Source organism: Bombus flavifrons, chromosome 10, assembly GCF_040668555.2.
Source record: "Bombus flavifrons isolate JBK064 chromosome 10, iyBomFlav1_principal, whole genome shotgun sequence".
Classification (NCBI taxonomy): domain Eukaryota; kingdom Metazoa; phylum Arthropoda; class Insecta; order Hymenoptera; family Apidae; genus Bombus; species Bombus flavifrons.
This window is the reverse complement of record NC_138451.1, coordinates 2,906,357-2,920,902: the sequence shown is the minus strand read 5'-3', so window position 1 is coordinate 2,920,902 and position 14,546 is coordinate 2,906,357. Positions and strand designations below refer to the sequence as shown.

The following is a 14,546-nucleotide window of genomic DNA, read 5'->3' as shown; positions in this document are numbered from 1 at the left end:
GTAAAGTATCGGAAGCGAAGATTCGCAATAGAAATATAAAACGTAATTCCGATACTTGAAAGCTATGGATTTAGAAAAATTAATTAGATTTATTTATCTTTTAACTCCAGTCTTGTCCGTATTCACGACCAGACATCTGTCTCGCGCTGGTCCTACGATTTAAACTGAATCGTTCAAATTTATTGGAAAATTCTACGCTATGTTTTGGATACTAGGACTTACTCTACGAAACGAAAGAATTTTTCATTTTAAATGTTCCTGTCCTCGTCAGGAACAGTGGCAAACTACCGATATTCCAACATTTGCCTTTACAAAAATTCCAAAATAAAGCTAAAATCACTGTCACCCTAAAGAATCTAAATTTTCTATGTTTTAATTATTAAAAACAAAATTCTCAAGCATTTATACGTATCAGGATGGTGCACCCCTTTAAAAATGATCAGCGAATTTCAACCGATAGACGAAAAAAGTGTCGTCTTTCGATTTTACTCGTTCCATTTCCAAGTTTAAAAGGGCAAAAGTCGTTGGCTCCGCGGATTTGTGTTTGCTTGTCGAAAAGTCGTCGACCGTTGATTGCAGGGGAACGACCACCGCTCCTTTGGTGTTCCACGCGAAGGAGAACGTAGCTGGTGCGTACATCGGGCAAGTGCTTCCCCAGAATGGAACCGGCGCGGCCACTGCTGGCACTCGGTTCTTTATCGTCAATCAGCAGGATGTACCCGACATCTCGATCACGGAGGATGGCGCCCTGTACGCGCCCAAGGGTCTCGATCGCGAGACGAGGCAGAATTACAGCATCACCGTGATTGCAGAGAGTCCACGCGGCGTCGGCGTCTTCCAAGTAAGTTCCCTCTTAGTAATTAAGTTTACGTTCCAAGTTCCGTGGATGTTTAATATGGCGTAGAAGTGAGATTGTATGGCAGTGGAGCGTGGTTGTCGGCAAATGGCACTTAGCGAGATTTCTTGCGGATAGAGAATGTGAAAGGGAAGAAAGTGTCTTTGGTAGTTTAGTTAGAAATGTTTGCGTAGGATGATTGGTTTGTCTGAACGTTTTCATAGGGTCAGCGAGTTTTTTGGGTGTTTTAGCGAGAAATTTTTGGCAAGTAGATATTCTTTACAGTTATGATAGTAACATAGCAATTTTTATAGAGTTTAGTCTCAAACAGCATAGAATATTATGGATTTTTATGCATTTATGGGAAATTGAAACGTACGAAGAGCGCATAGAATGTATAACATCAAAAAATATTTAAAATGTCAAAAGTAAAATACATATTACGATATTTAGGAGGGTGAAAAGACGAATTTGCAGCGGTTTATCTTTACCTCGTTCCATACCTGGCGAGGCTATAAAATCGATTCTCGTCTACTCTCCGGCAGGTGCTCAGAATGTCACCCTCGAACCGTAATATGTTTGCGGATTCAACTTTTGGAATATTCGCTCGTGAAAGTTAATAGAAGTTCCAAGGACGTGGAGATGATGTTCAACAATTTTTAATTTAAAAATTCGAACGAAGGTCGCGTTTATGCGCTTGGTCCAAGGATCATTTTGTTGCAGATATATTTGGTGTTTCGTTTCATACACCATCGAGGACCTTCCAAATATTTAACCCAACGGGAGACAAATAAAATTTAAGCACTTATTTGCACGACCTCTTTTATGTTTAGTACGAATATTAACATTTATTCAGTTAGCGCGACGCATGCTGTACGAGTATTTAAATTCAAAGTACTACTTGCTTCGCTATTGTTCCGTGTTTCTGACACATAAATTAAAATCGCTTCCAAGGATAACGTTTATAACGCCTGTTTGTCGAACATATAAATTACGGTTTGTACATTTTCAACAAGAATTCCGTAAATGCGGAGTTTCTAATTTCGCTGATGTGAAATCGTAGGAAATATCAAATACGGCTGAGACAGAATTATTTACAGTTTCCGATTAATCTTGATAAATCGATTCAGTCGTATTCTTAGGTTATTTAATATTCGCAAGTAAGGTAGTAGCAAGGCTATTAACAATGTGTTATTAATCGCTTTATGACTTTTACAAGCGAACTTTGTGCGAATTCGTGGAACTTTATAACTCTTTGAAAAATGTAAGAAGAAGAATATCTTTTGAAGAAATTTGTTATATGGAAATGTTTAACATACCGAATTTTACTGCAGGTCAGCGTGATCGTCCTCGACGAGAACGATCATGCGCCAGAATTCACAATGCCACTGTACGAGGGTCGAATTCTGGAGAACAGTCCAGCCGGAACAAAAGTGAACTTATCGATACCTATCGCGGCTACTGACAAAGACGAAGGCGTCAATCGGAACTTTGTCTTTAGCCTTCACGGCGAGGGAAGCGAACTGTTTAGAATCCATCCAACTACGGGTTTAGTGTACTTCGAAGGAATCGATGACCGCACGCTAGACAGGGAAGTGAAAGCAAACTATAGTTTCACGATCGTTGCTAAAGACAGTGGTAAGTTTTCTTTTCTACTAATAGCGCTTAGAACTAATAGAATTTAGAGCTTAGGAAAATTCAAAGAGATACAAACGAGAATTCTAAATATGTTTTTAACGTAGAAGGAAATTCTTGCGCTACTCGAACGTTGCAGCTTTTAAGATTGTAAATCGTAGAAATCGAATAATAGTTTTAGAAACTCCTTTTAGAAACGTGTATGGTATTTAGTTAAAGTTTTAGACTAAAATTGGCAAACCGTGTTCCACAGTGTTGAGGTTATTCGATGTGTAAACAGAGAAAACTAGTGGATAAATTGTAAGGCAGAAAATATATTTAAATAGAAGTGTAATTATAAGTAAGAATACAATTTGAGCTGGTCCAGATCCGCACGCTAGCTAATAACTGAAAACTCCGAAGCCAACGTCGCCTGTCTACTGTTTATGGTCTGACTTCGTCGCAGACTTTTGTCTACGCGCTGTCGATGGCTTCAGTGCTTGAGAAAACTAAAAAGACCAGATGTAGAGTTTGCTTAGAAGTGGTAACCATTTCAACACACAGAAATTTACATTCGATCCTAAAATCTCCGCATAATCGAAGACGTCAGTATCGTCGGTCGTCAAAATTCGCAAAAAGTAAAAGAACTTTCACTTACAAACATTTTTCAAACTTTATCGAGACTACGTAATTAACAAACGAAGAGAATAGCGAATTTCTCTGAAACTTTCATGCAAAAATAATACTTATCGAATATTCAAAAAAGATCGTGAGAATAATATTCCATTCTTCCTGCCTATTCATTTGATTTTTGCAGGCGGTTTAACATCCGAAGCGCGGCTGAAGATAATAGTAACCGACGTGAACGACAATCCTCCGAGTTTCATCCGAATGATCGTGCTCCCCGATCAAGGTGTTCGCGTGTCGAGCGAACCCGATACCGAGGCATCGTTCGAGGGGAACGACGTGCTTGATACGAGAGAGCCCGGTGCCGGAAGTCAGCCACCGAACAGCCGTCGTTCGCCTCTTCTTCTCGTGCCAGAGAATGCGACCATCGGCGCGCCGATAATACGCCTGCTCGCGGAGGACAAGGACGAGGGAACAAACGCCGCGATAACGTACAGCCTGGGGAACGAGACGACTTCCGGAGACGATATAAAATCACGACGATTCGACACCACCAACCGTAGATACTTTCATTTGGATCTAAGGTCGGCTGAAATATCAGTAGCCAGAGGACTTCCAGCTGAGAAGAGCATTCGTTTGTTCGTCCTAGCGAAAGATTCTGGACAACTATCTGACAATATCACCATAAGGATCCACGTGGTAGACGTGAACGATCACGCGCCGATCTTTGACAAGTCTTGGTACACTTTTGACGTGCCAGAAGGAAGTTACGCTGGCTACAATTTGGGCGCTGTTCGAGCCATTGATGCAGACTTTGGAGTCAATGCAAACGTCAGTTACGAAGCTGTCTCCGGTAATGAGAACTTGAACGATCCTGCGAACGTGTCTAGGATCTTTAACGTTGCTCCTTACGAAGGAATAATTAGAGTCACTGGAGTTTTGGACAGGGAGACTGCAGCTACTCATCGTTTCGTGGTCATGGCTCGTGATAATGGCTCTCCAAGATTAAGTTCTACCGTGGAGGTAGAAGTGAACGTGTTGGATGTCAATGATAATCCACCTATGTTCTACAATTACCACGAAATCGAGAAGAGTGAGAATGGAGATCTCGTACCGGTCTACCACGCATCGATCTTTGAAAACAGTCCTATTGGCAGTCAGGTGATCAAGGTATACGCTAATGATTCAGATTTTGCTGGAAATGGAAATGGGTTGATCCTCTTCGACTTGAGTCATCAAGGACAGCCTGAGAAGCAGTATTTTGCTATCGATAGTAAAGAAGGTGTCATCACGACGATTGCTAATCTGGATTACGAGACTAGGAAGAGTCATAGATTACTGGTCACTGCCAGTGATTTAGGGTCTCCGGTCAGTCTGACATCCACCGCAGTTGTGATCGTTACCGTGTTGAATGTGGACGACGACGAGGAAGATGCGGAGAACGAGGTGCAGAAAACACCTTCTTTTAGACATCGGTATTACGAAGTAGAAGTCGAGGAGAACGTTCCGGTGCCGATTTTGGTCGCACAATTGGATCTAGCCGATGGTCAGCAAAGCGAACATATAAGGTATGCTAGTAGAACACAACAGCGTATTTTTAAGCGTCAGTTACTCGCGAAGTGAATAAGGCAAGGCTACCTTTCAGCGAGGAGGCTGTAAGGAACAGCCTACCCTAGCTTTATCTACCCTAAAGCTTCAAAATTACGTGCAAGCTCGAGCGATTCGACCACGTAGTATTCCATTACAGCCGATTATTAAAATTTCCAACAGATACAGCATCGTCGCAGACGATACGAAGGCGCGAGAACACTTCTCGATCGACCCAAAGAACGGCTCGTTGTACCTGATGACAGACGTGGACAGAGAGGTGAACGATCGATACGAGGCGAAGGTCAGGGTCGACAGGGTGAAGATAGGTCGCGGGATGTCCGTGATGATTTACCCGGTTGTTGGCGAAAGACTGAATGGTCTAGCACCTAACGAGGCCAGGGTCGTTGTCAGGGTGAAGGATGTTAACGACAATGCGCCTAGATTCAAATCAAAGGGTCGACCCATCCTCGCCGCGATACCTACCACTGCCCATTATGGGTATGAGGTTGTCAAAGTGGAGGTACGTCTACAATCGTGTTGTGTCCCATTGTGTGTGGTTCCGCTGTGAGCCTCCGTCGCTTTTGACTTCATTTCGCTTCTCTCTCTCTCTCTCTCTCTCTCTCTACTTTGCTTTTCATACATGTCGCGGAAGGCGCCGCTTTCTTGTCCTTTAGTGTATCACGCTTTCTTTTGTTCTCCGGTCGTTTCGTTAATTTTTCTCTTCTTATTTATGCTTCTTTTGAAAGATCATTTTGTAAGGCATTGAACACAGAAGAAGATCTCGGTGATAAGAAAGTTCCCGAATTTAGATAGTGCATTTGACAATGTCGATATACATCTTTTTTCCAACGATCGACGACATTCTGATGTTCCAAATTAACTCGACTAACATATGTCCGATTCTTCTTGCGATGCTTTACAAAATAATATCATTTTCGGAACGACAGTGTCCTTCTATTCCTCCCTCCGTAACCTCTCACGCCATCAGGAACATTCGAATAACAGATGCATAAGAAAGGTCGAATAAACCGATTAATCACTCGGCCAGGCAGAAGACCCGGACGAGGGAGCAAACGCCGAGATCCGGTATCAAATTCTCGGACGGGAGGACGCGCCACGATTTGCCATTGACCCACTGAGCGGTCAAGTACGATCCGTGGCGAGCTTTGGCCGTGACACTGGACGCGTTTTCGGCTTCGACGTGAAGGCCACCGACAAAAGGGGCGCCGAAAATGGTCGCAGCAGTATCGCCAATGTTTTTGTAAGTCTTGCTCTCTCTCTCTCTCTCGTGCTTTGGTATCGCGTTCCATCCGACTCTCTTAATTATCCGTCGTTGGAATTCGAGGTACGGCAAAAGTTAATTTCCCCGTGAAGAAGACGGGGTTTCCCTGTCTCGAATTGTTCAAAACTCATCTGTCTCTTGCCGCGTTATCTAACCGTATGGTATGCTCCAAGGTGTACGTGTTGGATGATCAGAAACAAGTCGTGATGGTTGTTGGTCGGAGACCCATTGATATCGAGCCACAATTGGAGAACATCACCTCGTGAGTATTTATACATGTATTTACTGTAAAAGAGTTGAAGCGTTTGTTATCGAATAACGATTTTCTTGTGATTTATCGTGTTCCCGAAAACGAGGGTGTCCCGAGAAGAGTAGGAGGAATGGCCGCCGCTGCAGTAACGCTTGCTTAAATTCTAATAAATCAGGATACCGATTGTAATTGATCATGAAACACGCAGTAATCGTATTCCAGGAATTTGATAAAGAAACTCGGGGAAAAGGAACAGAGTTAAGGAGAGCAAGCAGGAAAGATTTTGTATGTTACCGTCTTTGTCGATGAATTTACGTTACGCTCAAGAAACTGAATAGCGAAAAGTTAGTTTCGGTAGATCGCTAAAATTTAAGCGAGACGATTGTATTGGAATTTAAGCGAGTGTTACACCGATTGTATTTGTAAATTTTTCATACAAAGTATGTTTCTTCGATACCGATACAACTTTAGGCTATCTTTAATTTAATCTAGAATACTACAAAATGTGACTGGTTTGGACGTTCGAGTGAGGAAGCTAGAGCCACACATCGAAAGAAATCTGATCGATGCTACATCGTAAGCGATTCGAACATTATTCAATTTTAAAATTAAACGTGAAACTTCGCTCTATGTATTAATCTATATTTTTTATTTGTAGCACCGATGTTTACCTTTATGCGATCGATCCTCATTTAAATGTCATGATAGATATGGATACACTGCACGAGTAAGTAAACCTTAAATTTTAACGAATCGTTTTACCATTGATAAAACGAAAATCATGGTAACAAAAATAATTACGAAACAAAATTACATCGTGCGAAAGCACAATTCCCAAGGAAACTGTCAAGCGGTGATTTTGTTGTTAATTAATTACATGCCGCGCACGGACATGTTCTTTCAGCGTGTTCAACACAAAGAAAACGGAGATCAAGCGCGAGTTGGATGAGTACGGCGTCCTGGACATTGCCGGAAGTTCTCCGCGTCGGGGTAATCATCGTTACCTACTATCTACCCTGGAAGTGGGTGCGGTAGTGCTTGGCTGTGTCGTCTTTGTCGGTGCCCTTGTTACTGCACTCTGCGTTACATGCGTTCGCAGAAATAAACGGTACGGCGTACAAAATTTAACTCTGGGTTAGGCGTTAAAGTATATTTCGTAAAAATAGCATCGAGGAATTGTTTTCATTAAAGACCAGCGATTTTAGTTTTAAAACATGATTTAGCACTGCGATACACAGAACAGAAATGGGAACTGTATGCAAAAGAGACAAGGGCGGTGAATTATTGACACGCGTACGATAACGTTTCGATACTTTTAACGTGAAACGATATATTATTTATTACCGTCAGAACAAGCGTCAGAGTAGAGAATTCAAATTTAAGAGAAATATTACTTATTTTTTAAACGGATCTATTTTACAAATCTATATCAGTCTTGCCAGAAGTATCTGTATATACGTTTGACGACTATTAAAACAAAAGGTCTGAAACGCGTCATTTTTATAAATTTGATAGTTTTATCGTTAATTCTCACACCGAATTACCTAGAAAAACATGTTTATCGATCTTAACTTGCTACATCCGCTACCCGAATATCGGGCAATCGAGTAGCAGTCAATCCTGGAAACGTAGTTATCCGAAATTCATTGGTTAGTCGCAGACGTCGGGAGAAAGCGATGTTCTCGACCACCAGTCCGATTGGATTCGCTTTGGCAGATCCGGCCGCCACGCTACAGAAGCCGCCTTTGTTCCCGACCTTCGTCGATGGCCTTCATTACGACCCTGAACCGTTCTGCACCGACATGCCGAGGCGACAGAGCATCTGTGAGCACGGAGCCAATTGTGCCCGCTTCCACGCGTAAGTCTATTAATCGACGTAAACTGTTTCTCGTCGCGAGGGACTCCGCGATACTTTATCGCCAACCGTATTAAATCGTTTGAGCGCGGCTGAGCAGAATCGCGTCGCGTTTCTGGACGACTCGTCCAGACCTTGCGATTCTTCGTCGAAGCTGGATACGCCATGCTGCCTCGTATTTCACGCCTGCGATCTTTTTACTCTCAATTTATGTTAGTGCATCCTCGTTGCGTTGTATCGAATTGAAAAAATGAATCGGGGGGACACGTAGAAAAAATAGTAACAAGATACTTTTTAAACAGAGGTTTGGAATACTGTGAGGAATGCAAAATCATCGACCATATTCTACGTCGTATCGAAGATTACAGAAACATTAAGTGTAGATACTTTTGATTTTTTAAATAGAAACTGGATGGAAAAGGGTACAATGAAAGAATCGTTGACACAAATAAATGTGAAATTTGGTGCAGAAAGCGTAAAAAAATAAGCGTAGTATTGACTTTATGCGACAGTAGTCGTAGCATGTAGTATAGCCCGTTTATGGTCAGACCGCTTCTGATCGCTCGGTTAACTGTAAGCGTGCTATAAACATATGTCCGTATCGATCGATACCGCGCAATAAAGGATGTTATAGTTGCTATATTAGTTACTAAATTATTGAAAAGAAAATAATATTAGCTTTCAATGTATATTTCATTTGAAACTATAAACGTGGCGCTCAAGCGATTTAAATATGCAATTAAAGTATCATATAGTGCTGCCTGCCGTATTTACCGATCAAATTCCTTGAAGCATGTTTTATAAAGGTGTGAAATTTGCGCGACAGTGCATTAAACGCATAAGCAGTTTTTATAAAACGCAGAAAGCAAAAGATAAGTTTCCGAAGTAATTTCAATTCCATCTTCACGCAACTATCGTATAAAACGAAACGAAAAAAGGAGGAAAAAAGGAAAAAATCAAAAAGTTCCATTTGTTACGCGTATCAAGATATTAAAATCTTTCTATAAAATCTAACTAACAAAATCCTTTCTACGCGACAGGATCAAAATTCAACAAGCACAAACAAATACCGCAACACGTTTCGATCACGACACGCTATCCCCAGTACTCGCAATTATCTTTCAAACCTTACCAACTAACCCGAAACCTGCCCTATCGTTCGCAACTAACAAACGATCCAATCAGAAGAACCATGATCCCAAATTAAACACCAAAACCAATCAGCGATTTCCTCGCAACGCCGTTTTCAATCAAGTAGCGACAACCACAGGCTCGATCCTTAACCTCGCATCCATTTGAACGTGGCCTGAAATTTCAGTGTACGCGAATAACACACGGCTCGCCGTGGAATCGAACAAAGCCGCGACAGAAAGGTATGCATTTATTATGAAAACGAAATTCCAGCCTGAAAAGCTGGTCGGCAAGGTTGGTCAGCGAATATAGGGAATACTGTATCAGGGAATTCCCATATGTTTCGCGATGTCGATGCTAGAGAGGCAAGGGGGTGGTTGCAGGATGGGCGGTTGTAGTAAGCACGCCGGAAGGACGACAGGGACCCCGAAAGGACTCGAGGCATCCGCGACGTCCTTGCATTCCAGCGGTCAGGATTCTGGGATCGTGGCGCGCGCCTCCTGCCACTGCAGTCACTCGTCGAGCCCCTCCAGCGGCGAGAGCAGCAAGTAAGTCGAATTACTTACGGGGCTATTTGTGCTATCTAAATCGAAAAGAGGGTTCGAACGGATCGATTCAACCGTTTGGTCGCTATTCTTATCGAGGTGAAATAAATGACCACCGGAGGTGGGCTGCTGCGCAAAATTTTCGATGAGACGAGAGGGCTGTTTACTGTTCCTTTCGATTTCGTAGCGTAGTAGGAGCGTCGAGCTACAGGCAAATCTTTTATCTGTGAAATCTGTTCTTTTGGGTTTTTGCGAAGTTCTTGTGATTAAAAGGACGTGCAAGCAAATGGTTAAAATTTGTAAAAGTTGCACGATATTTCGAGTTCGAAACTGTTGTTACGCGAACAGATCTAAATTAAAATGACTAAAAAGGATTTTAACAGGCATTTTGTATTCGTTATTTATTTAGGTTTAGGTGATTCACATCGTATATTTGCTTAGGCGAATGTAAATAATTTCATCGCTCAATGTATCTTACTAATTTCATCGATCATCCTAATATTCTAAAACTGATTTTTCAAACTTTTATCCTGCTATTAGAAAAGAAGAAATTCAAATCCCTTCACACTTATAATTTTCTCCTTACGCTTGTAATCTTGCGAAGCTGCTGTTAAATATAATAATTAATTCCATGCGTGTAACATATGCAAATATTAATATCGTAGTTCTAATAATTCTAACAGTGTTTAGGATCGTTTCTTTTATGTTCTGTCTATTATTTATCTATTAAATCTATTCAGCTTTATAAAACCTCTTAAAGCCAACTAGGAACGAAACGGTTAACCTGATGCAGCGATCCTTGTCGATCCCACGATTCTCGCTTTTAAAACCCTGTTCATATAAATTCTAACATCCCATCAAACATACACCCACACACACCATTTCATCTTCTACGGATAAATTCAATAATACGTTGTAAGTATTAATACGTAATAAGTATCGCAAGATCAGCTTTCTATTATTTTTTCGTGGTGGTTTCAATTTCATGCTTGATCGGTTAATAAAACGCGAAGGAAGAAAATAATAACATATATTTTAACTCTCGATGGCTATGATCGGATCATTTGTGATCTGAGCGCTTAAAGAAACAAAGAAACGCAACATCGGTACTTTAATTAATTTTTTCCACTTGCATTCCCGGATGTTTCCTCTTCATAGCGGGTACGAGGACTCTCTGAAATCTCTGCAGCGTCGCGAAAGGGGCAACGACATGTCCCGTAGTAATCACGAGATCTCGAACGTGATTGGAAGACGTGGGAATCAAGCCACCTCGAAGAGACGGCAACGGTTCAACTCGTTCTCGAACGGGGAATCCGTTTACTCGCAGGAGATGACGTTGCAGAGGGAGCAGCGTTGCTGCGTCGGAACAGAGAAGAGGCGAAAGAACGACGGGATGACTCGCGAACATCGGCGTGCACATTCCGAGGCGGAAAACAATATCACCGAGACGGTGATACACGAACATCCCGGAACCGAGATCTCGCTGTCGAGCTCTTTGCAAAATACGTCCACCCTTCACGGTGGTAAGTTCCTTTCGATGGCCTTCAACAGACCTCGTCTGTTATCGACAGATCTCGTCTTTTAAAATTTTGGAATTTTGGAAAGTGGTAATTTAAAAATTATTATTATTATAGACTATTAATAACATTATATATTTCAACAGCGATTATAAAACAGTTGTTAGCGTTTTCCCCCTAAGTGATAGATTTCTGAGAAACGTAGAAGGGAATAAAGTTTTACTATTTCTTTTATTTAATGCTATTATCGAAACGAGTTTACATAATACATTATAATACATTACATACATAATTGCATAATAATAATAATACATTACATAGACTATCTCTTAATTAGCGATTCTATACGATAAAAGAGGATAAAATAAAATTTTTAAATTCGTCACGTTTATTCACAGGCCTGTCAAGATCTACCCACATGTTGTATTAACGACAAACGAGACTTAAAGAAGGGAGGACTTCCAACGAGGAGCAAGATTATAGCCTTCCTGGCCATGAGTTTTTCTTACTGTCCATACCGTTGTTCGTGACTGGTCCACGGATTTGTTAGGTGTTTCCGGTTTAACGAGCAATAAGATTAATTCCCTTTAACTGTCACTACCGTGTTGCAGTTATTTCGGAACAGGGATTTCGTACGACTGAGAAGAGTTGTATCTTTAAGAAGTTACCAATTAACGAAAAGCCTAGATAGGAAAAAAGCATTTTCAATTAGCGAGCTACTTTTCTCTTGCGCGTGAAATTGTGTCATCTCGTTACCAAAGTACTCGTCGTTGATTCGAAAATCGTTCATTTATGTAAATACGCTAGAAGCTCTGTCGGTACTTTGAGATCCTTTATTATTCTATTATCGTTATTATCGTTATTATCGTTTCTTGCTTCTACCTTTTCTACGTTCTTCCTGCTATTTATCGTGTTCTTTTTATATGTAAATCTTTTATGTACAGTACGCTATATGTTTTACGTTGGAAATGCGAATATCGTGTATCAAAAACTTGTATAGTAGTCTTTCTTGTTAGAAAGAGATTGTGTGTGTAATTGTATTTTGTCATGATCATCTTATGGCGGAATATTTATTTCAGAAACACATGGAAAATATTTCAGTCGAAGAAAGCGTGGTGATTTAAAAAATTATTATTAAATATGTATATAAAGAAAGTTTCTATTTTGTACATATAGATTCGTAAGCAAAATGAGAAAAACAGATTTTCGATATAAATATTATTAGATAATCAAAAAATTTCGTTTAATAGGAAATTTATGCTAAATTTCTATCGCTAGCTTTAATCTTCCTTAGGTTTGGTAAATCCCGAATTTCCAATGAAAAATTAAATTCTTCTTATATGTACATAGCGTTTCTCCGTTTTTCAAGTAAATAATCAGTTTCTCATTTTGACGTAGCTGTGCCTTGTGAATGCGCGAACTTTCCAACGTCCGTTAGTTACTATCATCAAGTGCATTCCCCATATTTAACGTGATTGTAAGAAGATGTAACATATGTATGTATGTAATAATAATGTATAATTTATATCGCGGCCCAAGTTAGGGAAAATAACTCTGTTATAAGTCGTTAATAAAGGCAATTACATTAAAACGGTGTTCGAACTTCGATCTTCTTTCGGAAATGTTTTCCGCCACAAATTATAGTTTTTTTTACTTTGGCCGATTATCCGATCGGAAAGACGGATTTTATATAGAATCGATAGCCTCTCGTCTTGCGAGAGAAACCTGCTTTTTACAATTATCATTTGTCTACTGTTCATCGTTGATCGGCAAGAAGACATTTCGTTTTCTTCAATAATTTGCACTTGGATTTTTTAGAAACAGAATCCTTTTTTATAATTGGAATTGTACTAGAAATTGATATTTGCGCTCAGCTTTTTCTAAAATTCTTAATCTTGTTAATTAGCCTGTAAACTTTGCAAATTTCACCCGACGATCACGTCTATTATTTTTTAATTTACGGAATCAACCAGTATGGTTTTTAAGCGATTTGCTTATTAATAGTACGATCAAGTACACGGCAAGCAAGTTTTGGAATATTTATGAAACTACAAATCGCAGTGAAGTCATGGTTAAGATCAAGATCGGTACATCGATCGTTCTTATCTCGATCACATTATGCCGTATGCAATCGTAAAAAGAAAAATACAAGCCTATATTTTTTAGAGAAGTACTGCTTAAGCAGTAAGTAAGCGAATGTAACTAACAGGTATGTTATTCAGTTATTTAGCGGTATCGTTCGTCAAAGTCCATCCATCTAATATCTAATATCTCCGGTTTTCGGACAAGGCTGTACTAGATAGCCTTATCTAGGCATGACTCGTGACAAAAAGCATACCTTTACCTTCACCTTTGCTTCTTATACCATTATTTTGGCCTAACATCCATTTTCCAGTCGATTTTTCTTTCATTCAGTCCTGTCCTCTCCCCTCCTTCCAAACTGAACTGCGGAACAGCCCTCGATATCTTTAAATGTCATTTGTTAACCCTTTCGTTCTCAATGCCGACTTTAGACGCAGTCTAGAAATAGGTTCTAAGTAATGGTACCGGCTATAGTTATCGCTAGGTTGAGAATGTGTATGTATTTATGGGAAGCGTAAAGCGTAAAACGATGCAGATAATGTTCGTAACACGCAAAAATATATCCAATTATAACATTTATCAAACGAAACAAATTTCTGCCGAGATTCTTTTTCTCTGGATTTTTCTTGCACAAATTTTGCATCGATATGTGCGGTCCAATCTTCGGACACGTTGTTAATCTCAAAAACGGTAAAATCTCACGATTAATTTCACACCGGCCAGGCGGAATTTTCATCGTGACGATCTTGTCACACGTTCTTACGTACGTACCAAAGAAAGTGACCTTCACGGTGGTAGAGCGTAATCAGCGATAGGATAGGACTTTGGCACCTCAGGAATCTCTTAGGCCGCGAGATCAAAGCAGCGTGGGTGTTTTAATTACGGGCAAATGAGTCGAACGCGTAGATTCCTGGTGTTCGGTGTCATCGATATATCGCTGTTCAATGGGCCTTGAGTCTATCGCAACGCGGCTCATTTGCAGCCGCGTTCTAGGTCTCCTTCCGAACGCGAAGGATTCAAAGGAGGTATAGACTTTGCGACTCTGGCATTGAGAGAGCTTCGCGAATTCTACAGTCGTACTACGGATGAAGGCGAATCGGTAACGAGGAAAAAGAAAAGTCTTGTACGAAATCGTTCGCTACCCTACCGACGTCTATTATATTATAACTTTCTACGAGCAATCGCGAAAACCGATCAGCTTTTACGAACTATTTTGCT

The 14,546-nt window shown here is 40.5% G+C and overlaps 1 protein-coding gene across 2 annotated transcripts in view; it reads left to right on the top strand.

The window, feature by feature from the left end:
* The window catches only part of Cad89D (cadherin 89D), a 38,088-nt gene extending 25,255 nt beyond the window's left edge, over nt 1–12,833 (top strand). The window contains exons 11-23 of one of the 2 annotated variants that reach the window (XM_069121888.1): nt 580–841; nt 2,170–2,473; nt 3,267–4,644; nt 4,847–5,186; nt 5,715–5,927; nt 6,122–6,210; nt 6,691–6,774; nt 6,857–6,925; nt 7,103–7,306; nt 7,859–8,056; nt 9,568–9,732; nt 10,888–11,252; nt 11,645–12,833. In XM_069121888.1, the coding sequence (XP_068977989.1) occupies nt 580–841; nt 2,170–2,473; nt 3,267–4,644; nt 4,847–5,186; nt 5,715–5,927; nt 6,122–6,210; nt 6,691–6,774; nt 6,857–6,925; nt 7,103–7,306; nt 7,859–8,056; nt 9,568–9,732; nt 10,888–11,252; nt 11,645–11,676 (3,703 nt within the window). In that variant the 3' untranslated portion in view covers nt 11,677–12,833. Of the gene's footprint in view, nt 1–579; nt 842–2,169; nt 2,474–3,266; nt 4,645–4,846; nt 5,187–5,714; nt 5,928–6,121; nt 6,211–6,690; nt 6,775–6,856; nt 6,926–7,102; nt 7,307–7,852; nt 8,057–9,567; nt 9,733–10,887; nt 11,253–11,644 lie in introns of both variants that reach the window. The other variant, XM_069121887.1, reaches the window with a different exon arrangement.
* The last annotated feature ends 1,713 nt before the right edge of the window (nt 12,834–14,546 follow it).